Source organism: Sylvia atricapilla, chromosome 19 (assembly GCF_009819655.1).
Source record: "Sylvia atricapilla isolate bSylAtr1 chromosome 19, bSylAtr1.pri, whole genome shotgun sequence".
In the NCBI taxonomy this organism is placed as follows: domain Eukaryota; kingdom Metazoa; phylum Chordata; class Aves; order Passeriformes; family Sylviidae; genus Sylvia; species Sylvia atricapilla.
The window spans coordinates 2,847,376-2,871,759 of NC_089158.1; the positions used below are offsets into that span (position 1 = coordinate 2,847,376).

A 24,384-nucleotide genomic window follows, 5' to 3' on the forward strand; every position below is an offset into this window, starting at 1 on the left:
CCACCCAGAGCCTGTCCTTTGTGATGTCCCCCGGTGCTGGGCACTGCTGGGGCCACCCCAAATCCTGTGTCAGTTCTGGGCCTGTCAATTTGGGAAGGACTTTGAGGGGCTGGAGCAATTCCAGGGCAGGGAATGGAGCTGGAGCCCCAGGAGAGGCTAGGGAGCTGGAAAGGGGCTCAGCCTGGAGAAAAGGAGGCTCAGGGGGGATCCTGTGGCTCTGCACAGGTCCCTGACAGGAGGGGACAGCCGGGGGGGTCAGGCTCTGCTCCCAGAGAACAGGGACAGGAGGAGAGGGAACGGCCTCAGGCTGGGCCAGAGGAGGCTCAGGGGGGACAGCAGCAGGAATTTCCCCATGGAAAGGGTGATAAAACATCGGCAGGGGCTGCCCAGGGAGGTTTGGAGTGCCCATCCCTGGAGGTGCCCAAGGTGGGGGTTGGATATGACACTCAGGGCTCTGGGTTGGGGACAAGGTGGGGATCACCTCTGGGAGGTCTTTTCCAACCACAATGATTCTGGAATTCTATGATAAGAACTCTCCTGAAAAGCTTCTCATGTCCCAGGGAGCTGAGATGATCTGTGCTGTTTGTGTGGGCAGCCTCTGGCCCGTTCCTGCTGTGGTACCTCTATAAGCAGGGCTGGCAGAAAACTGACATTGGAGGGCTGTGCCAGCCTGGTGGCACTGTGGCTGGGGACAGTGAAGAGCTCGAAGCCTGAGCAGCAGCTGGGCACAGAGCAGCAGGATAAAGGCTCCCGAGGGAGGAGGGCACAGTGGGGAAACTTCTTTGGGCTCCTGTCCCAGGGCCCGGTCACTGCACAGGGAAGAAGTTCTTCCTCACGTTCAGGTGCAATTCCTGGGTGTCAGTTCCTGCCCATTCCTCTTGCCCCACTGCTGGAGCAGAGCCTGAGCCCTCCCTGCACACAGGGACACCAGGGCTGAGGCTGGGCTTGGTAAAACCTTGGGGGGCAAGGAGGAAAAACCCAAAACAGAGGGAAGTGCAGAACTCCTCTCTCTGCAGGGAGATGGATGGAAACTGTTCTCCTGGAGCTCAGCACAGCAGCTGCTGCTGGATTCTGTCCTGGTTTGGATGCAGGTGGAAGCTTCTCCCACTTGGCTCACCTGGTGCCTCGTCACTCTGCAGCTGCTGGTGCCAAGTGCTTTGTTAAAGTCTGGTTCAGAGTGTGGCTGCACAAAGGTTCTGTAGATGTGTGCCAGCTCCTGTCCCTGTGCTGTGCTGTTATCCCAGGGAAACTGCTTCCCTCTCATCTCCTCTCACAGCTGCAGTTGGAAGAGCTGGTGCCTGATGAACAGAAAGCTTCCTGGGAGCTCAGATGTTTGAGCAGAGCTGACTTTAGTGGTCACCAGGTTGGGGAAGGGGTTTGCACCTCTCACAGGGAAGAGTTTCTTCCCAATATCCAATCTAATTCTACCATTCCTCAGCATGAAGCCATTTCTCCTTGTCCTATTACTACACAGTCCCTCTAAAAGTCCTTTAAAAATATTTTGTGCGTGTCACTGTCCTCCTCCACCTGTGATCACCCAGAGGATCCCCAAAAGGAGCAGGTCAGCAGATGGCCTGGTCCAAAAGTGTGTCCTGAAAGGCTCCTGAGTGAGGGAGAATCTCTGATGGGCTCCTCTTCCCGCCCTGCCCTGGGCACGACCAGGGAGGGGTTTTTGGGAAGGAAACTGTGCTGGACAGGGAACTGAGTACAGGAGAGACCTCAGTGAATGTCTAAAGGATTGCCCAGAGTGTCAGCAGCCTGCTGAGTGCTGCCTGTCTGGGAGACACTGTCACCAGCAATGTCCTGCTGGGCACTCCCAGCGTCTGTTCACTCCCGTGGCCCCTCTTGGATGGAAACTGCCAGGGAACCTCCAGCTGCTCCCCTCCCCTCGGGCTCTCTGCTGTCACCTTCATGCATAAAACATCTCCCTGAGCCCAGATCTCTGCTCCTGGTGGCCCTGTCAAGGGACCTGCCGAGGGACATAAAAATCCTGGTGTAAATCTCTGGCCTCTCATCCCTGCTGCTTTCCCTGTGCCTCCAGAGAGCAGCTCTGCTGCTGTGCCTGCCCTGCCGGGGCAGGACATTTGACTGAGGCTAAATGGCTCTGCCAGGCTTCATCAGCCACCCCTGCCCTGTCCCCAGGGCAGCTGTGACACTCCAGGGTGTCCAACATGAACCCCCTGCCTGTGCCTGTCCCTTCTCCTGTGCCTGGTCCCTGCTCTTGTGTCTCCTGTGTGGTACAGACCCCAGAGGGTTTTCTTTGTCCCTGTCCTCCCTGCCAGGATGGATTCTCTGAGGAAGGGGAAGGAAGAGGATCCCTGTGTCATGTCCAGTCTTTCCCTAAACAGCTCCAGGGATGGGCACTCCAAACTCTCTGGGCAGTTTCAAACTTTAATCATCCTTTCCATGGGGAAAATCCTGCTGCTGTCCACCCTGAGCCTCCCCTGGCCCAGCCTGAGGCTGTTCCCTCTCCTCCTGTCCCTGTTCCCTGGGAGCAGAGCCCGACCCCTCCAGCTGTCCCCTCCTGTCAGGGACTTGTGCAGAGCCACAGGGTCCCCCCTGAGCCTCCTTTTCTCCAGGCTGAGCCCCTTTGCAGCTCCCTCAGCCTCTCCTGGGGCTCCAGCCCCTTCCCCAGCTCCATTCCCTGGACACTCTCCAGCCCCTCAATGTCTTTCTTGTTGTGAGGAGCCCAGAACTGGACACAGGCACAGGAGTACAGTGATGCTTTGAAGACTCAGAAGAGGTTTTATAGAGATGGCTCTAGTTTGAATGAAAAAAGAGCATTTCAGGGGGTCCTGCACCCCATCTGACAGGGACACCTTGCCCTGGTGTGTCTGGGGTAGGTCCCTGCCACCCCAGCTCACTGATTTCCGTGGAGCTCAGCCCATCCTGGCCGTGTGGCACCTTTGGCTCAGGAAGCTGCTCTGTGCCCTGAAGCCTGGCACAGTCACAGTGCCCGTGGGAGAGTGGTGCCCTGGAGCTCAGAGCGCCATCACCCCACAGAGACCTGGGCAGGATGGAGCGAGGTGAGCACCAGCTGGGAGGGAGGAGAGGAGGAGATCCAGCAGGGATGTGTTTGAGGGCCTGGGGAGCTGCAGGAGCAGGGGCTGGAGCTGGTGAGCAGCCCAGGGGTGTGAAGTGCTCTCTGGGTGTCCCGATGGGGACAGGTTCTGCAGTCCCTGTGCCAGCCCTCCAGCACACGGTGACCTTGGGAGCATGTGACAAGTTTGCAGCCAAGGTGTTCTGTGTGCTGGAGATGCTGAGCTGGGCTTTGAGCTGGATCCTCAGTGGCTCTGATGGAGAAGGACAGGAGTGCTGCCAGGTCAGGGCTGGGATCCAGCCAGCCCCCTATTACTGACAGTTTTACTCTTTACTGAGGAGCTGCTGGTTTTAGTTCTTCCCAGCCACAAGCTTTGCTCAGCAGCTTCTCTGCTCATGAGACCTTGCAGGAGCAGCTCATCAAAATGATGTATACATAGGAAAAAAACCCAAACACCTCCTTTCTGAGAGCAGATCTGCAGTGCTGATGTTCCTGAGGCCTCTGGAGGGATCAGCACTTACAGCTGTCCCCAGGGAGAACTTCTCCATGTTAATTGAAGTTTCCTGTGTCAGCTTCTCATAGTGGAAGCTGGAGGGGCAGAGGAGCGAGTGCAAATCACCTCCTCTGGCCCCCAAGGTCATCTCTGTGCCTGCTGGTTTAAGTGTGTAAATGCATTTAGTAATTATTCCACTCATTAATTGACTGCTTGTGCTGGGGCAGGCAGCTGGTAACTCGGTGGCTGAATTTCTGGGAGTGCTGTCAATGTTCCCTGAAGGCATCAGGAGCGTTTCCAGTGGCAGAGGTTGGAGCTGTGGGGGCAGAGCCGGGGCTGAGTTAAGGCTTTTCCCACACTGGGTTTGTTTGCTGCCAGCACCGTCACTGAGAGCTGATATCTCTGTTCAGCCTGGAGGGGACAAGGCTCCAGGGACATCTTGGAGCACTTTCATGGAGCCTAGAGAGGCTCTGTGAGAGCTGGAGAGGACTTTGGGTGAGGATCAGTGCTGCTGTCCTCCAGCTCTGCTCCCTGTCCTGCTGACTCCTCTCCAGAGCTGCAGAAGCTGCTCAGTCCTGGATTCAGCCCACCGTGGGCATGGCTCTTCCCACCTCACCTCCCCACTTGGCTTCACTCTGCTCCTTCCCTGGCTGATGGGAAAGGTTTTCTCTGTGTTTTCTCAGCAGCTTTGTCTTAACTCTGGAGAGAACAGTAAAATCCCAGCGTTTCCCACCAGCTTTTTGTGCAGCTCCATCCTTCACTCGATGCCTGCAGAGGAGCTGGAGGTCTCTACCCTCCAGAAGTGCAAAGCTGTGTCTGCCTCAAGCCCTGTGGGCACTAACCCCTCGTCCTTGGCTTGTCTTGCAGGTGCTGAAGGGCTGCAAGAAGCTGAACCTGTCGGTGCACTCGGTGGGGCGCATCCCGGGGGGTTATGTCACCAACCACATCTACACCTGGGTGGACCCCCAGGGCCGCAGCGTGTCCCCCCCCACGGGGCTGCCCCACCACCAGAACAGCTCCCTGCGCAGGGACAGCGAGAAGAGGAGCCACCTCCAGCTCCTGCAGGAGGGGGATGAGAAGAAGGTGAGCAGACACAGCCCTGGGGGCCTCTCCCCGTGCAGGTCCCAGCCCTGTGTGCCCCTGGGATTGTCACCTGTGTCATCCTCCTTCAGCATCCTGCTTTCCTCCCTTGGGCTGTAGCCTTCTCCCATCTGTCCCCAGCAGCCCTGGAGGATGGGATGGGTTGGCTTTGTTCCTGTTGGGCACAGGGAGGAGCTGGGCTGGAGGGGAGGGATTGTCCACTCTGCTCTGGCAGGGAAGGTCCTACCAGGAGCAGCCCCCAAAGCTGGAGTGGGTTTTAAGGCTTTTCCCAACAGGAGGTTGTTTGGCTGGACATTGAGGCACTGACATCCATGTTACCGTGTCATCTCTGACATCAGTCTGGAGACAGGAAAGCTCCAGGGAGAGCTCAGAGCCCTGCCAGGGCCTAAAGGGGCTCCAGGAGACCTGGAGAGGGACTGGGGACAAGGGCTGGAGGGACAGGACACAGGGAATGGCTCCCAGTGCCAGAGGGCAGGGCTGGATGGGAGATTGGGCAGGAATTGTTCCCTGGCAGGGTGGGCAGGGCTGGCACAGGGTGCCCAGAGCAGCTGTGGCTGCCCCTGGATCCCTGGCAGTGCCCAAGGCCAGGCTGGACACTGGGGATTGGAGCAGCCTGGGACAGTGGGAGGTGTCCCTGCCATGGCTGGGGTGGCACTGGATGAGCTTTAAGGTCTTTTCTAATGTGTGTCACCTGTGGGTGTGGAGGGCTGGATCTCAGAGTGCACTCCTGCCCTTCCTTCTGCAGTTCAGATCTTCCCTCAGGTGTTCTGTGAGGCTTTTTGGGGTCTCTTGGCAGTTCTGTCTTAGGAAAAAAAAAATCCCCCCAGTCCTTCTCTTCTCCAAATGCTCTGAAATAAAACAGATTATTTTCCATTTGGGGAGAGGCAGCCTGAGCCAGGAGGGGCCTGAGTGCAAACCCTGGTGAGGGAGAAAGGAGCAGGGAAGGGAATGGCTTCTGTAGTGCCACCAGGGGAGCGTGGCCAGTGCTGGGCCTGGATCCTGAGCCTCTGACAGAAGGAAACCATCAGCACATGGAATTTCCAGCCCTGCTCTCTTGCTGTGAGCTGCCCTCCTTTAAGCAGCCCTTGGTGTAAGGGAAGCCACACGGGGTGCTGGAGCTGCAATATCTGATCTCGGGGATTTGATGTCTCCTCTCCCTCACACTCCCTGGCCAGGCAGGTCTGCAGAGGTGTCACTGCAGAGTCACAGGGCTCAGGTGCCCCTGGAGGGACTGATGGACAGGGAACCTCATCCCATAGAAGCAGGACGTGGTGTTTCCTCATTGCCACCCATGGAATATCAAATACTGTCCTAGGAGTCAGCACTGCCTTCCCAAAGACACAGAATTGCTTGGAGCCTTGACTCTTTCCATCCTTTTATCCTGATGTCACTCTGTCTGTGCCCAAAATGTCCTCAGCTCCTGGAAACGCTGTGGAAGGGTCTGTGAGCTTCCCATCTCAGCCAGAGGGAGAGAAAAATCTAATACAGGATGAGGCAGTTTGGTGATGAAATATTCATGTGGGCCACAAGGGAGAAGGGCCTATTATTTTTATTTTAAGGAGAGGAGAAAAGCAGGCTCTGCTAGCTGGTGTCCCCCACCCCCTGCCACCCAGTGTCACCTTGACAGAGCAGCAGCAGCTCTGGGCATGTCATCCCTTCAGTCCTGGCTGTGTGTGGACATGAAATGCTCAGAAACCTGGAGCTGTGTGTCCCCTGCCTCAGCCTCGTGTGGTCCTGGCCACTTGCAGAGCCCTGGGAAGATGTGCCAGCCCTGGGTGTGCTCCTGGTGTTCCAAAATCTGACCTTGTGTCCTTCCCTTCCTTGGTGCTGCTCCACACAGTCAGGCAGCCCTTTGGTGTCTTCTGAGAATCCCAGACTGGTTTGGGTTGGAAAGGACCTTAAAGCTCATCCAGTGCCACCTCTGCCATGGCAGGGACAGGCTGTCCTGCTGCTCACTGTCCCAGGTCACTCCCAGCCCCAGTGTCCAGCCTGGCCTTGGGCACTGCCAGGGATCCAGGGGCAGCCACAGCTGCTCTGGGCACCCTGTGCCAGCCCTGCCCACCCTGCCAGGGAACAATTCCTGCCCAATCTCCCACCCAGCCCTGCCCTCTGGCACTGGGAGCCATTCCCTGTGTCCTGGCACTCCAGGCCCCTGTAAATTGTCACTCTCCATGTTTCCTGTCAGGCTCCTTCAGGCCCTGCAAGGCCGCCCTGAGCTCACCCAAAGCTTCTCCTCTCCAGGTGAACACTCCCAGCTCTCCCAGCCTTTCCTCCCAGCAGAGCTGCTCCATCCCTCTGATCCCCCTGGGGCCTCCTCTGGATCTCTCTGATCTCAGGGCAGGGGGCTGGAGACCCTCTGTTCACCTGGAAGAATCCTTGGCAACTGCAGGATGCTGAAGCTCTCAGTGATGGAGATGGGATGGAGTGGGAGTGTTCAGCCTTCTCCTGGCCCCACTCCTTGGTGACCCGCCAGCAGGGACATTGGTCTCTGCTTTAAGTGCACAAGACCTGGAATGCACTTTGCTGCAGCCTCCACTCCTGATTTCCCGTCTGTAAGAGCAGAAAAAAAGAAAATTACTGGCTGCTGCCACTCTGAAATGCTCCAGGCTGCCCAGACACCTCCACAGCCAGAGGTGTCTTGCTGTGCCGGCTGCTGGTGGAAGCAATTCCCCCTGATCCAGGCTGATCCAGCAGAGCCTGCCCTGCCTGCTGTTGGACAGGGGCTATTTGGTGTGACATTTTCTGCACACAGGCTGCAGGGGACGGATGAGCTGAGTTGCTGTGGCCTGAATTACTGAGCACATGGAGGGGTGAAAACGTGTCCCAGAACAGGGGAACAACCTGCCTCCAGTTTTCTCCCTTTTTATTTGTATGTGTAGATCTATAGGTAGCTACAGATCTATAATTAACTGCTAAAAGTGGGGTTATTCTGTTCACAAAAATGCAAATAAATGCATCACATCCCTGGTTAATTCAGCCCAGTCAACTAGAACTGACAGGCACCGAGGCCTGTTTGATTTGGGGGTGGTTTTACATTCTGAGGGGAGAATTAGTTGGTTATTTTTTTTTTATTTTTTTAATCCCACTCTCTCCTATTTCTAATCGATCTGAGTGTCCTGGAAAGGATGTGGCAAAGGTTTCAGGTAGGCAAGGATTGGGGAGCACAGCAGAGCAGCTCCAGCCCTGCAGCAGGAGGCTGGAACGATGGAACACAGTGAGCAAATCCACTGCCCCAGCCCTGGAGTCAAAGGGATGTTTCCAGCTTTCCCAAGGTGAAATTCAAGGCTGCTGGAGGCACCTGGCATTCTTCAGGCAATGGAAATATCTCTGTCTGGCTGCCTCTTCCTCTGGCATGTGCCTGGAAGGATGGCTTTGTCACCTGCATGCCTGGAAGGATGGCTTTGTCACCGAGTTTAACGAGTTGATTATCCCGAGGTAGAAGGATTTGTTATCCAAAGGCTGGAAATGGAAACCACCACCGGGAGGTGTGTGATGGTGTAACTGATCCATGCAGGGATCTGTGGGATCCTCCCAGTGGGCTGAGGTGTGGAACAGGGTGGTTGGGCTCTGTCTGACCTCGCGGCTTTGGGCAGTGTGTTCAGCTCCAGAGGCAGCGTTCCTAGCCTGTGGCTTTGGCCACATTCTCCTCTGGACACTGGGATTCCTTCACTCCAGCTGTGGAGGAATCCCCACTGAAAGCCTTTGGGGATTGGCATTTGGCAGCTGGCTTGGCTTTCCCCATCCCCTTCCAGGCAGAATCCAGCCTGCCCTGAGCTCGGGTCAGAGGCTGTTCTGGTGAGCTGAGGGTGCTCACACCTGGGCCAGGTTTTCCCTGTAGACCTGACCTAGCACAAGTGCTGGCACTGGAGAAGGGAGGTGAGGATTGAGGGGATGTTGGGCTGAAGGAGCTGCTGGCAGGTTCAGCCTCTGATTGTTGAAGGTGTTGTAGAGATCCTTGTTCTCCATGGCTGTGCTGAGTGTGGCAGGGGCTGTATTTCCCAAATGTAGCGTTTTCCTGTAGTTGTAACTGGGGAGTCCAGTGTCTCACCAGAGCAGGTGGAGTCACCAGGGGTCAGGAAGTGTGAAAGAAAGGATTTGCAGTAGTGCAAAGCTCTGGGAAATGCTGCTGCAGCCAGGCCAGACGGAACAGCAGTGACAGACCCCATCCCTGTCCCAGGATGTCACTGCCTGCTGCAAAGCTGGGACCTGCTTCCCCTGCTCACCTTCTGCCTCAGAGCGCTTGGATTTTTATTGTCTGTCCCGGCTTAGAGTCTCCTGGATTTGTCACAGCAGCAGCAAGAGCCATTTGTGCTGTGAATTGTCATTGATGGACTTCTGGGGTTGACAGCTTATTTCATTAAAAGCACTTTGGGAACCCTTAGACAGTGAAAACTCGGAGGTGCTGCTGAGCTGGGAGGAAGATGAAGTGTGCAAAGCACTCTGGCAGTGCTGGGTTGCGAGTTCTCTGAGAAGCACCATTCCATCAGCTGAATTGGTGCCTTAATGTGCTTATTGCCAGGGGAGCTGCTTATTCCTGCAAGCTTTTGGTGCAGCACAAGAAAGAAAACATAATAAAGAGAATGGGAACATCTCCTCAGCTTCAGGCAGCTCTGGAGCCCAAAAGCAGCAGTAATTATTATTTAAAAAAAAATAAAATATCTGTGCGAATATTGCGTGGCTTAAATGTTTGAGACACTGCTGGTGACTACTTGAGCATGAAGGATAAGAGATGCAGGAGAGGGAAGGAAGGATTTCTTGCTATTAGTTTGTAATGACATTTACAGTGTGAATGATCCAGCTCCCCACGTCTCTCACTGTTTGCTCGCTCTGACCTTGCTGGGGTTTGATTTTGTTTACAGCTTTAAGGATATCCAGGCTCCTGGAGGGCTGGTTTAGTTCCCCAGTGGGACTGGAATATGGGATGTGAGCCACTGGTGCACCGGAGTCCTGGGGATTAAAGGCATGGGATGATTTGGGTCGGAAAGGACCTTTAAATCCCATTTAATCCCAGCCCCTGCAGTGAGTAGGGACATCTTCAGCTCCATCAGCCTGCCCTGAGCCACATCCAGCCTGGCCTTCAGTGCTTCCAGGAGTCATCCTTCTGCCTGGGGCATTCTGTACCTCTGTCCCAGCTGGTTTACCCAAAACTGCCCTTTGTGTCCCACCCCAGCCCACCCTGGGGGGCAGCAGCTCCACCTCTTGGTGATTTTAGGTGCTTTAAGCAGAAAAAGCACCCAAAGGTGGCAGCTGGTGTGTGAGCCAAGCCCTGCTCCAAGGGCAGGCAGGAGCTGGACTGAGGTTTGGGATGGGCAGAGAACATGGTTTGGTCACTGTCCCTGTGCTCTGGTGTCACCTCTCAGCCCTGGGAGCTGTCCCCAGAGCTGGGTATTGGGTGGCAGCCCAAGTCCTGGCGTGGCCATAGGGAGCTGCCCTGGGCAGGGGGTGACCTTGGGACAGCTCTGATGGCCTTGAGCCCCCCCAGGAGTCAGTCAGTGGCTGTGAGGCAGCTCTGCCTCCCCACACTCGCTGTGTGCAGGATGTCTAGACACAAACTGTGGGGTTTCCTTGGGAAGGGGGAGGATGAGCCCCGTGAGCCCCCAGAGGCGTTATTTGTGTCGTGTGGCAGCAGTAATGGCCTGGAAATAGCTGCCAGCGTGGCTGAAACCTCCTCAGCCACAAGCTGCGTGCTGAGCCGTGCTGGGGCAGGCTAATTCCTGCCTGAAAGGCCTTTTCCTAATGGCAGGATTGAATCTGTCACTGGTAATTCCATGAAGGCAGACAGGAGAAAGGCGGTGCGGGAATGAGCTCGGAGCGAGCGCCTCGCTGATGGTGGCGTTTATTTCCCTTCATTTCCTGCTACAGCACAGGGCAGATGCTTCAGCCTTGAAACAGAAATTAAAACTCTGACCTTGGACTCCCAAATGTTTGTGTGTGATGCACGCAGGAGTTCCCTGTGGGATGGCACGGGGAGGGAGGTGGGGACTGGGCAGTGACGGTGCTCTGGGAATGCCATGGTGACCTTGCCTGGATGTCACTGTGCCTCCAGGACCTAAAGGGGCTCCAGGAGAGTTGGAGGGGGACTGGGGACAAGGGCATGGAGGGACAGGACACAGGGAAGAGCTTTAAGCTGAAGAATGCTAGAGTTAGATGGGATACTGGGAAGAAATCCTTTTCTGGCAGGGTGGGCAGGGCTGGCACAGGGTGCCCAGAGCAGCTGTGGCTGCCCCTGGATCCCTGGCAGTGCCCAAGGCCAGGCTGGACATTGGGGCTTGGAGTGACCTGGGACAGTGGGAGGTGTCCCTGCACAGGGCAGGGGTGGCACTGGCTGAGTTTTAAGGTTCTTTCCAACCCATTCTATAATGTGTGATGTCCTCAGTTTCCCCCACAGGACAGCTGCCCTTGTTTACTGCCTGCTTTAGGATGATGTCAGCACAGTCTGGATTTAGGAGCTCAGAGTGATCCCAGCTCTCCCTGAGGGATGTTACAGCTTCTCACCCTGAGGGAATTCCAGCCGGGGCTGAGAGGAGAAGCATAAAGTGGAAATGGAACCAAAATGCCCTCACTGGGTCAAGCCTTGGCACTGCCAGCCAGAGTGTGGTGTGCCAGCCTGAGAGGAAGAGCCCAAGCAGAAGGGCTTGGCCCAGGGAATGCTGTGCTGAGGGTCCTGGATCACCACTGTCCTCTGGGAACATCAGCCTGGTCACAGGTTTAGCTCCTCCTTGGACACAGCTGGGCTTGTGCTTCAGTGTCACCCCAGAGCCATGTGTGGGGTGTGGGGCCAGGCTGGCAGGAGTGTGACAATGCTGTGCCAGGGACAGCCACCATGGCAGGGCCACCACTCCTGTCACCACCCCTGTGCTGGGCCCATCACTGGAGACAGAGACCCTTGGGAAGGAGAGTGCAAATTATCTCCTGTGATCCCTAAGCCCTTGGCTCAGCCTTTGCTTCATCCTGGCAATCAGCTTATCCCTGCATTGCTCCTGTGATGCCTCAGGATTCCAGCTTTTATATATTTCATGTATTTGTAACCCTGCAGTTCTTTAGTGTAAAATTCTGAACCCCACACACAGTGTGAGCTGCTGCTGCCCCACTTTGGGCAGACACAACAATTCCTCTCCAGGCCTGGGGATCAAGGACCCCTCATTGCCTCAGGCTGAGAGATGGAAACTAAAGTGAGTTGGGGGGAGAAAACTGGGGGTAAATGACTTCATTACCTGAAGGTGCAATTGGTTCACCCCAATGTGCAAATGGATCAAACTTATAAAAATGTGAAAACTTGTGACCTGCCATGCATTTTGGGTGTAGCCCCTGGGGGACTTGGTCTGCCCAAAACATATCTGAAGGCCTTTCAATAACTTTCCCTGCTTTTTATTCCCTGAATTCTGTCTGCCCTCTGTCTTTAGGTAGCCTCAAAAGACATCACCTGCCCTGCCCAGGCTGACCCCACTGACCCTGCCTGCCAGCACTCTTCCCAGTCATTCCCAGAACCTGCACTGTGTCCATGAGCTGGATGTTCCCTGGGTGTTCCCTGGGTGTTCCCTGGATTCTCCCTCCCAGTTCCCAGGGCTCTGCCACGCTGTTCCCGGCAGTTCCTGCTGCAGGCTTCATTCAGGGAGCTGGAGCTATTAGCTGATTAAGAGATGCAATTAAGCCCTCAGCAGCCCAACTTGCTGGGCTGCCAGCAGCCGTGGCTTTTCCAGGAGAGCTGAGCTTTTCCCACACAGCTCAGCTTTGCTGGTTTTGGTGGCTCCAGGATTTCTGTGCCCTTGGCTTTTCCTGTGGAAGCACAGGTTTTCCCCGTGCAGGGGTGGACAGAGCAGCTCACGTGGCAGCACCTCAGGAGCAGAGGGACAGGGGGTATCTCTTACTCCCGTGTGGGGGGAGCAGCTTCTCACCTTACCAGGATAGTGTTAAAGGGAAATGGAAATGTCTGCATGCAGAGCTGCCCCTCCTGGTGCCAACCCCGGCACATGGAAATGTCATTCAGGGATTTGGAGAGGGAATTTTGTCATTCCCAGTCTATTCTGGCCTGAGCTGTCATTCCAGGCACTTTGCTGCATTTCTCCTACTTTTACTTCCCCCAAACTGGGGAATTTTTTGAGAGGCAGAGCCACGGTGGGGTGAAAAACTTGCAGCAGGGAAATCCTAAATGCCATCAGACAGACTGGGAAATAAAAGCACTTCAGAAAAGTTGAATATTTTCCTAATTTTCAACAACACTCAGTGAAGTGTTGTGTGGTGCAGAGCAAGGTTTCCCTGTGAAGAGAAAACCAAACTGCCCTTGGATGTGACAGGCAGCTGCTCCTTTGGGTGGTTCAGTGCCCAGCTCGTCTCTCCAGCCTGAAACACGAAGGTCTCTGTAATTCCTTTATAATCCTTCAATGTTAAAATTGTTTCCAGCACTTTCTGCCCTTCAGAGCAGGGAAAGGAGACCCAGGGAACATCAGGTTTTTCAGAGAAGGATGCTGGTACAGGTAGTTGATGTCTCACAGTTCTCATTCCGGCTTCGCATCCATTTCTCTAAATCCAAAATTTGGAGCCTTCGGTGGATTTGTGTCCTGCTGCTGATTTCTGTGTTTGTATCACTAAGACAGAAAATGGGTTTTCAATACCAGCCACTCTAAGACTGGCCTGAATTCCCTCTGTGACACTGTGTCCTCTAGAAAGATGGATTAATTACTGACTTGAAGCTGGGAATTATTTTTCCATCCAGGTAAATGTGCAAGATTTTGGTTTGACTGCAGAGAAGGGGTTTAAATATAGAAGCCCTTCACAAACAGCTTGTTTCTGGTTGTTTCTATCAGTGTGAAACACATTTTGGCTTTTCTCATTTGTTTTTATTCCTGCTGTCTGCTTTTCTCCAGAAGTGACTCAAAACTTGGGAGCAAAGCAAAAAAATAACGCCGGAGTTATTCATTTAGAAAGTGTCATGCAGCGAGGGAACAAAGGCCATTTTAAATGGAGAGTCCTCGAGGGAGCTGAGCACACGATTGCTCATGCACTCCAGCTCCCCCCTGAACATCCAAATATCGTCAGGCCCTGTGAGGAGGAGGAGAGGGTGGATGAAGGCTGGTGGATGAAGGAAGCTGGGTTTGCAAGTCAGTGTTTGGTGAGGAGAACGCCCATCCAGGTGCTGCCTGGCAGGTTGTGGGATGTAGGAAATGTCTCCTGCAGTATGGGCTGGGTCTATGGGAGGGTTCTCCTGGCGTTGTTAATTGGAGATAATCAGGCACTTGGATGATTATCTGGGGTTTGTCTGTGGGGTTTGTCCTGGGGTGGCCCTGCACAGGGCACAGGGCTGGAGCTGGGCTCATTCCCTTGCACAGGGCAGGAATGCCAGAGGGGGAATTCACAGCCAGTGCTGGGAGCACCCCACTGGTGCTCAGGGAGTTTTGGGGGATGCTCTCAGCTCGGTCTCTACCCCAGGGACGCACCTGTAAAGGGATTTTAGAGTGGAGAGAGGGGATTTTGAAAAAGGATTTTGAGAGTGGAAAGCTGCTGTGGATCAGCTGATTTGTGGCTGAAAATCCACCCACATGTGCTGCCCCTCATGTAGCTGAACCTCTCAGCCTGCAGAGCTTTTCCTCCTGGTGCTCCCACTGCCTCCTCCATCCCACAGGAGCTGCTGTCCAGCCCAGGGACACGGCAGGGGTGCAGCTCTGTGCCTGTGTCCCACCTCTGGTTTGGGCAGCACTTGGACACCACATAAATGTCTCCTCCTATTCCTCTGCAGGTGAATCTGGTCCTGAATGAAGGGAAATCCCTGGGCCTCATGATCCGAGGAGGGGCAGAGTATTCCCTGGGCATCTACATCACGGGTGTGGACAAGGGCTCCGAGGCTGAGAGCACTGGCCTGAAGGTGAGAGGGGTCCCAGGGAGGGTGGCAGGTGACACAGGGATGTGTCCAGGTGGGTTTGGGATGTCTCCAGAGAGGGTCACCCCACACCACCCCTGGGCAGCTGTTCCAGAGCTCTGCCACCCTCAGGGAAAGAATTTCTTCCTCATGTTGAGGTGGAACTTGTTATGTTTTAGTTTATGGCCATTGCTCTTTGTCCTGTCACTGAGCAGAGTCTGGCACCATCCTCTGCCAGCCCTTGGAGTTGTTGATATGGATTCATGGGATCCCCTCTCAGTCCTCTCTTCTCCAGACAAATCAGCTCCTGCAGTCAGAAAGTCCCTCTCACCTGATGCCTTAAGATTTTAGCCTTTCTGTTTTTCCAATCCCGTATGCATTAGTGTGTAACTCTAAACTCCATATAAAGTGTTAGTTACTGTCTCCACGTTCTGGTCAGACACAACAATCCCTCTGGGCCTGAGGACCAAGGACATCCTCCTGCCTCAGCCCTGAAAAGTTTAAACAGAAGTGAACTGGGGATGGAGGGAGCAAACTGGGGATGAATGACTTCATTACCCGAAGCTGTAATTGGATAATTAACTCCTGATACATAAATGGACCAAACTTATTTCTGTCTGAAAAACCCCACTGTCCATCTTGAGCACAGCCTCTGGGAGGCTTTTGACTGCCCAAGGTGGAGCTATTGGAGGCCTTTAATAAAACCCTACTTTTATTCCCTCGATCTGCCCTGTTCCAGGTGGACACTCCAAGGCACCACTCCCTGGGCTGGCAGGGCAGAGTTTTCCATTAACCATCCCGTGCCCTCTTTCCTGCCTCTCTCACTGCTGGGTTTGGAGGCAGTGCTGTGCCCAGGGCTCCCAGGCTGCACAGGGCAGGATTGGGGAGTGCTGCCTGCTCCTGCAGCTCGGGCATTCCCAGGAGCCCATTCCCATGAGAACCAGGATCACCCTGGGGACAGTGCTGCCTTAAGAGGCTAGGAACAAAACACACTTTTGAGATCATGTTACCATAGGAGGTGATATAAAAGCTGGTCTTTATTGGAGACCTCCGGGGCAAATATGGAAAATGCCCACAAAAGCTCCCCCGTGGGGTGAACACATTTTTATGAGTTTAGCAAATTAGCATAATTGACAATAATCACCAATCAGTGGTGATGCAATTTCCCCCCCCCAGTTAAAGCCCCTTTTAAATCTGCCCCCCTCAGATGGAACTGAACTTTATTGATGAAAATGTGTCTCAAAGAGCTGCTTTTGGGCCTTGGTTCCCAGGGAGAGCCAAGATGGGATAGGGGCTTTGGAAAATATTTCGTCCTTCTGCCTATCAGGGCAGGGAAAAGTACTGGGAAAACTAAGTAGGAATGCAGCAAGAGGTTACAGAACTCCAAATATATGTGTAAAGAATACAGAAAGGAAACAAAAATATAAAAATAAAGAAAAGAAAATACAAAAAAATACAGAAAATAGAAAAAAAAGTAGGAAAGAAAAGAGAAAAAATATAGAAAAGGAAAGAACAAAAATCATTAGGCATCAGTAGAGCAGGGCTGATCCATCAGCAGGATGGCTCAGTGACCTTGGCTGCATCCACACTCAGACAGGCTCCTGAGGGATGCTCTGGGCCCTTCTGAGGCTGCCCTGGGCAGAGCTGGCTGCAGAGCTGCTGTGTAGGGACATTTTCATTTCACTCCCCCTGCACAGACATCACCTCCCAGCCCCTGCAGATCCCAGGGTGTTCCCTTCTCTGAGCACCAGGGTCACAGCTCACCCTGGGAGGGACATTTGGGTTAAAGCTCTGTGTGTTCACCAGTGGAATAGGGTGGAAAGGGAACAACTGGATGTGTGTCTGTGCCAGGCAGAAATGGGCCACGTTTGGCACTCAGACTCCTCAGGCTGGATCGTTTTACCTCCGTCACAGTTTCTTTTCTGGTGTGTTTTTCCCTCTAAATGACCCAATTCCCTGTGATGACACCAAATCACTGCTTCCTCCAGTGCAATCCCTCGGGCTCTGAGGGTCAGTTATTCCCTGTTCCTTATGTCAGATGAGATCTGATGCATGGTAAACCCTGAAATGTCCTCTCAGTCCCCTGGGCTGCTGAGGGTGAGGGGTGATTTCCTCTGATCCCCTCTTTGTCTGTGCACTGAGGCATTTCTTGGACTCACTGATCCTGAAGGTGTTTTCCCCTAAAGGATTCTGTGATTTCCCCTTGGTCTGCCCTTGGCTTTGCTCAGTGGCCCCATAAAGTCACTTCAATCTGTCAAAGCTGGCAGCATGAGCTGGGGACACTGTGGTGGAGACACATGATCCTGTCCCTCAAATTGTTGTGCCACTGAGGTCCCTAAAGTTCCCTTTGTAGCCATGGAGACTTTTAGGACTTTTTAGGCTTTTATGCAGCCACTGCTGAGCTGCTCTGAGCACTGCAGGCTCCTGTCTCCCTTTGTGCCACAGAATACAAATGCTGCACTTGGAGGTTTGGATCGATCCAAGGTTCAGTCTCTCTCAGGTCCTAAGCAGGGAAATGGACCCTGGCCCCTGAGGGGATCCCTGGGGCGTGGGCAGGGAGCTGTAGGATCAGCCCAGAGATGGCACAGTGCTTTTCAGGCTGCAGAAATGCTGCTGGGACCCTCTGCAGGATGCTCCTCTGGGCTGGCCCCTCTGCCCACAGCCCTGCCTGGGTCCCCAGCTGTGTCCCAGGGCTGTTGGTGGCTTCCTCAGCCAGAGGGCACAGGATTGCAAGGCAGGGACAAGAAAAAGCCCAGGACAATTTGTGTTTGGAAAGGGAGGAACTGGCTGGAGCTGCCATGGGTGACCTTGCTGACACTTTGTCCCCTGTGCCAGGATCCATCTCCTAAACATCAGAAGCCTGAAAGTTTAAACACAGGATAAGAAAGAACAAGCTGCATTGTTTTCCTTGGTGGCTTTTTTTTCTGTTTGATCCTGTGCTGCTCCAAATCCCTGCTTTTGCTGCACAGGGAAAATCAGTGCTTTTCTTTCTTTGCCATCTCCCCAGCAGTGAGCTCAGCAGAGGAGATGTCACAGGGCCAGTCCCAACAGCAGAACACCCAACTGAATCCCTCCATCCTCATCCCGTGGCTGCTTGGAATGGCAGGAGATAACCAGAGCAGTGCCCTGTCCCCACAGGTCCTGCACACCCAAGCCTCTGCTTGTTCACTCTGGAGGTCTCCCCCTGGCTGCTCAGCTCTCCAGGCTGTGATGTGTGTGTCCAGCAGGCTGGTGCTGTGCTGGATGTCAGCCTGGGTGTGATTTCAGATCCTCCCAGGCGCTTCCCACGCTGATTTGTGTGTGCTGTGGGCTGTAAATTCAGTGCTGCCTGGAGGTTTAGGGGTAAAAAAGGCCTTTTATCTCCTGCTGTTAGACATGGCTGGGTGTAGATTGCTGCTCCAGGTGGTGCTGGAAGGGATGTGATGCACAAAGAGGCAAGAACTGGTGGATAAATGTGATTTCCAGGTAATTCATTGCTCTGTGAAATGGAAACATTGTGGGTTTGCTCGGTGTGGGCTCACCACAAGCTGGCTGTGTTGATGGGAGGGTTCCTGCTGCCTTGCCAGGAGTGGATCCTTCTGTGGAGTTTGCTGCTTTCACTGAGTTTGTTACCAGAACTGAGCTGATTCTCAGGTGATGTTTAGATGCGAGAAAAAGGCAGAAATCCTTCCCTGGCAGGGTGGGCAGGGCTGGCACAGGGTGCCCAGAGCAGCTGTGGCTGCCCCTGGATCCCTGGCAGTGCCCAAGACCAGGCTGGACACTGGGGCTGGGAGTGACCTGGGACAGTGGGAGGTGTCCCTGCCATGGCAGGAGTGGCACTGGATGGGTTCTAACGTCCTTTCCAACCCAAACCAATCTGTAATTTTCCCTGACATTTCATTTTTACCTCCTTGCATCTCTGGCACCAAATCAGAATTTTGGACTCTTTTGATAATAACTTAAATAAATAAATCATGTTTTGCACTTCCCTTAAATTTTGATCGAAGGGCAAACAAAAGGTATTTGAAAGCCAGGCAAAACCAAGGAAGTTTCTTTGAGGCCCAGAAACTTTTGCCAGCTCCAGAAACAGGGACCAAGGTCCTGAGCTGAGGGTCCCAGAGGAGCTCCAGCCCTGCTGGTGCTGGTCCAGGTGCTGCTGTTCTGCTCCCTCAGCAGGCAGAATTCCAGCAGAAACCAGGCTGGATCCCTGCAGTCAGTCAATAACTAAATATTCATCGTCTTGGCCTTGGCCTTCTTGATGTTTATTCATTCATGAAACTTCTGACAATGTGTTCCTCGGGCATGTCTTCAAATCTGCTGCCTGTGAGGAAGTTCTGAGGGTGGAAAAGTGGGGGTTTGGAGGGCTGCAGAGGAGGGAGGTGAGTCAGCCTTGTTTGCTTTCAGCTTCTGTCCTTCTTGCCTCCTTCGTGACGTTCCCAGCGGCACGAGCTGAGCTCCTGGTGCTGCTCCTGGCTCTGCTGGCCCTCATTTCTTCCTTGCTCATTTTTCCTGCTGCTGTATTTTGTCAGGATTGGGGTTCTTTTTCCTCCTTAAACCATTTTTGGTTTTTTTCTCCTTGACCTTTAGAGCAGAAATAGCGGATTCCAGGGAGCTTGCTTTGAGCAAACAACTCAATATTGAGTTCCCAGAATGAGGGCTGGGGTGAAAAGGGCTGCCACGATCCATTTTTATCCAGATATGAGAGGAGACGGAAAGGCAGGCTGGAAATAGGAAGGGCTGAATGATTTTACATCAGCAGTGGCTGTCACAGAACAAAGAGTAATTTAAGCTGAAGAAGATCTCCAAGATCATCGTGCCCATTCCTCCAGCACTGCCAAGGCCACCACTGCCCCATGTCCCCAGGTGCCACATCCACAGGGATTTTAAATCCCTCCAGGGGTGGAATCACCAACACTGCCCTGGATAGCCTGTGCTGGACACGTTTTCCTTATTTTCCATAATATCCCATCTAAACCTCCCCTGGCCCAGCCTGAGGCTGTTCCCTCTCCTCCTGTCCCTGTTCCCTGGGAGCAGAGCCCGACCCCCCCGGCTGTCCCCTCCTGTCAGGGACTTGTGCAGAGCCACAAGGTCCCTGAGCCTCCTTTTCTCCAGGCTCAGCCCCTTTGCAGCTCCCTCAGCCTCTCCTGGGGCTCCAGCCCTTCCCAGCTCCATTCCCTGCCCTGGACACAATTTGGTGTCCTCTTCAAATTCCCTGGGGGTGCCCTCAAACCCCTCATTCCAAAGCCAGCCCTTGAAAGCTGCACTGAGCCATGAGGTCTGGATATAGAGAAATATCCTGGAGAAGATGAAGCAAAAGCCTTGTGGCTCCCTCAGAGTTTGGGAATGAGCTGCAGAGTGAGAAAGTCACTTGGGAGGTTCGTGGTTGTGGTACCCAAGATGAAACGTTTCTTCTGGTCCTTCCAGTGGTGTCACCTTGATGGGGACAGAAATTTCCTCTCCTGGGAGGTCACCAAAAACGTGTCCCCGTCACTGCCACAACCACTGCCACCCCCAGAGAGCCCCTTCCCTCCCTGGGCTTTCATCTCCTGTGTCTGTGTTGTTCCTGCTCTTTGTGCACTGTTTGGGGAAGGGACCCATTTTCAGCCTCATGCCCTGTCCTGCTCCCAGATCTGTCCTGGGTCCTTCCCTCAGGCTCTGTTGGACACAAATTGTCTGCCCTGTCCTGTTTCCCTCCTGGAGAAGCTGAGCACTTCCTTGTTTACTGCGAGCCTTAATTTGGTCAATTCCTAATTGATCATACATTCTCCTGCCCCTGTCTTTAATTTCCAAAGGGCTTTTTGTAATTATTTGTGCTGGAGAGAGGCTCCATCTACTTCAGTGGTATCTCCAGTGTCATTTAGCCTCTGTGCTGGCACTTCAGTGGCATTAAACAGGACTGGTGCCAGTGCCAACCCATTTGGCATCCCCTGGCCCTGTAATTCCCAGCTCAGTTTGGTGTCATTTAACCTTTAACTCATATTTAAAATCTCGTGCCTATTTTTCTGTCTGTGATTGAATTTCTCCCAGAGCCAATTCTGATTATTTTTAAGAGACTTTAGGTCCTCAGAACCCTTGTCTGAAGCCCATTAAGTTTCTTTTGTCTGCACCTCCCCTTCCCCTCTGTCTCCAGAAGGAGAAAGAACCAGGGCTGTCATCAGGGTGTTATTTCCAAGCTCTCTTCTTGTCATGGTCTGTCACTTTTTGCGTGTCGTGTTCAGCCCCTGCATTTCAGGCTACATTTTTTCCCTAGGAAATGAGAATAATCCCCATTTTCAGAGGTGTTCAAGCATTCAGCACATCCTGGCTATCCACCCACCATTAACTGAGCACAACTGAAAAGTAGTTCCTGAAATATCCAGGGCAATCATTTTCCTGTGTTTTATTATAACTTTCTTTTTTTTATGTCTTATTATTACTTCTTTTATTCTGTGCCAGTTTGGAGCTGTGGGTACAGCAAATCATCTCTCAGGGTCAGCTTTTGTTTTTAGTGGATGGTTCTTGTGCATCTTGGTAGGTTTTTTTTTTTTTTTGTTACTTTCCCACTTGTCCTTCACTTCGGGGGCAAAAATACGATTGTTATCTATGTTAATTAGCAAAAAATCCAGGGCCCCTCTGGTCTCCCTGATGTGACGAGAGTGTGCCAGGCTGCTCTTGGTTCACCCTTAAAAGGAGAAATTAAAGAAAGATTAGTAAACCTGTGTAACTGTCCTGAACCAAAAAAATCATGAAAATTTAATCCCTGCTATGGTAAACTATTAAAGATTCACAATTGCAATAAAACAGGCTAATCAAATTTGGATTTTCATTGTTTTGGTGCTGCAGTGAACTCTGTACTCCTCATGTGAACACCGAGACCCACTCCTGGGGGCTGCCTGGTGGATCAGAAAGAGCTGGGAGATGATATTTGTGCACCTGAGTGGGTGTTTCTCTTGGCACTTTGGGTCCTGGCATCATTCCCCTCCCCTGTTAACGCTGGCAGTCAGCAATTTTGTGAGAGTGGCTTTAAAGCTGACAGAGCTCGAGGGGAACCCGAGATGTTTGTGCAGCCCCGTGGCTGGGAACGTGGTGGTTTGTGTCGTTTGCCTTCCCCTGGGATCCTCCCTTCACACTTCTGGGATGTTTTAGGTCACTTCCAACACAAACCATTGAACTTTATGATGGAGAATGAGGCAAATCCACTCAGGTCCCTGGATGGAGCTGAATGTGGAGCTGAACTCTGCTGCATCTGGACTCTATGATCATAAAGGCCTTTTCCAACCCAAATGATTCCATGGTGCTGTTTCCCCTCAGCACCACTCCAAGCATCCTTCCAGCCCCTCTGTGCCTCCTCTGTCCTCAGAGCAGAGGGAAGGGCAAACAGGAGCCCTTCTCTGGCTTCTCATTATTGCCAGCATTATTTTGTGTAGCTCCATCCAGCCCCTCCACATGATCTCCTCTCTAAATTTAACAGCCCTAATCTCTTCCATCTGTCCTTTTACAGGCACCTTCATCTGATACTGATCATTTTTGTTTCACTTCTCTGGAGCTTTTCTCTTGTTTCCTTGCTGGCCGGGCAGAGCAGAAAATCCATACTGTCCATCCTTTTGAGTCGGTGCTGCAATAAGCAAATCACCCCTGTAATGGAGAATCTTTGCTTGTGGGTGCCTCGGTGTGTTTTGGTGGAGCTGAGCTGAGAGCCATGGTTAAGCAAAGAGTGGAAAGGGCAGTTTCAAAAGCGGGGTGTGTCAGGTGAATTGTGATGTGGAGCAGCCCTGGGAGCACAGAGGAAGAGGACGTGGGATGAAGGGTGGGACACCAGATGGGTGCTGTGTCTCAAACAAGGCCAGGCTCTCCGGGAAGCTCCTGGTTCCAGCCAAGGCCTTGCTCACAAAATGAAATCTCTTAGGAGCAGCTGGGGAGGAAACAGCAGAGGAGAGATGGAATGCAGCTGTTCCAGATGCTGCAGTTTACAGGGTGCTGGAGGCTGTGGTGAGACCCTCCCTGCTGCATGCAGAGATCTGAGGTTTGGGGCTTCCACAGATGGTTCCTGGCCTCCCAGAGCAGCAGCAGGGATGAGCTGGAGGCCTTGATGTTCTTTGGGGTTGGTCTGGTTGATGGAGGAGACTGGGCAGATCAGAGTTGGGATCCTGAACAGGCCCCTCCAGGCTCCACAGGCTGGTCCTCACTGGCTGCCAGATTGAGGGATGGGTCTCCATCCAGCAACCTTTTCCCTGGTCCCTCCAATTGCTGTGTCCCTAATCTGGAGCAGGGTTAGACTGGGCAGCACCTCCCTGCTGGGACAGGGAAGTGTCACTCCCAAGAGGAAAGCCCCAAGGGCTTGCCAGGCTGGCTTCATTTGGAAAAACAGATGTCTGCCAGGGAAAGCTGGAGCTTCCCTTGGAATGGAGAATGGAAATCCCCTCCCTCCAAATTATTAAAGGGCTTTCAAGCAAAGATATAGGAATAGGAATAACAGTTCTTTACTGGGAGTATTAAAAATACAAAGTTAGTAGTACAAAAAAGCAAACAAACAAAAAACCCCAAAAAACCTACGAACTTCTCTCACTGTCAGAACACGACCTGACCCCTGTTGGTCAGGGTATTGGGAACAGTCCAAATAAATCCTCCTGCAGTGCCAGATGTGGTTCTGTGGGAGCAGAGATGATCCTGGAGAAGGGCCCAGTGGTGCTGAGATGGGTCTGGTCTCCCTCTGGGAATCCAGTGCAGACAGGCTGTGCTGGGGTTCTGAATCCCAGGGCTGATCCAGGTGGGAATGCTGGGCTCCTCCCCCTGGGTGGAGCCTCTCCCAGTGGGATGCTGGAATTGTCTCAGCCCTGCAGTGAGCCTGGATGGCCCATGAACAGCAGATACCCCTGGAGGGAGGATGGGTCCTGGAAGGGATAAAGAGCCCTGCCCCAGCTGGTTTAACAGCAGATATCCTCCCAGAGTGATGAGGGATAGGTCCTGGAACAGATAAAGGACATTGCCCTGTCACCAGATGGACGTGAAAAAACTACACCCGCCCATCAGGTTGTGAAAATGAGAAAGAAGGAAGTTTATTTTTGGGATTTTGACTTGTATAGTCTTTTGAGTTTGATCAGGGATTGGGGTATGAGGTTAGCACCTCTCTGACCCCACTGGTCAACTTAGAAGCTTATCGATTTGTCTTTCCCCTTGGGAAGGAATGCATGATCTACAGAACATCACTCTTTGTTTATATTCTAATGCGTGAGAAAGCTCCAGTAGAAAATGTAAATGTCAGAAGGCTGAAAAATCAAGGTGACACTGCCCCCCCTGTTGTGAGCAGCTGGCCCATTAACAGAAGACACCCACCCCCTTCTCCCCAGAGTTAGGAGGAATGGGTTATACAAGAGATAAAGAAAACACCTCCTCGACCGGTTTCAACAGATGGCAAATAGAACACGCATTTTTGGTTACATATTGCACCCCAAGACACAGGCTTAGTCCATCCTGGTTCCACAGGTGGGAGACCAGATCCTGGAGGTGAACGGCCGGAGCTTCCTGAGCATCCCCCACGACGAGGCCGTGAAGCTGCTCAAGTCCTCGCGCCACCTCATCATGACGGTGAAGGACATCGGGCGCCTGCCCCACGCCCGCACCACGGTGGACGAGACCCGCTGGATCACCAGCTCCCAGCTCGGGGAGACCCTGGTCAGCTCAGCAGGGTACGTGCCTCTGGAGCTCCTGAGGTCGATCCTCACACGGGGAACCATGAAATATGGGGGTTTATCTTCTTTTCTGCTGGAGTCAGCACTGAGTGCCCGGGAGATGGTGTTTGTGTTCGGACTGTGTTTATTAATTCTTAGCTATATTACAGTCTCACAAGCTGTGAGTTCTGGCTAACAAAGTAAAAAATGGCTCCATCTCTATCCCCTATAAGGCCTTTTAAGAACAAACTGTCCAGTTATGAAATGACAC

The 24,384-nt window shown here is 53.1% G+C and overlaps 1 protein-coding gene across 2 annotated transcripts in view; it reads left to right on the forward strand.

Annotated features, from left to right (window-relative positions):
* LOC136369585 (whirlin-like) overlaps positions 1-24,384 on the forward strand; it is a 48,581-nt gene that overhangs the window by 9,482 nt on the left and 14,715 nt on the right. Inside the window, exons 2-4 of one of the 2 annotated variants that reach the window (XM_066332478.1) lie at positions 4,401-4,616; positions 14,368-14,493; positions 23,929-24,190. In XM_066332478.1, coding sequence (XP_066188575.1) covers positions 4,401-4,616; positions 14,368-14,493; positions 23,929-24,190 — 604 coding nt within the window. The remainder of the gene's footprint in view (positions 1-4,400; positions 4,617-14,367; positions 14,494-23,928; positions 24,191-24,384) is intronic. The other variant, XM_066332479.1, reaches the window with a different exon arrangement.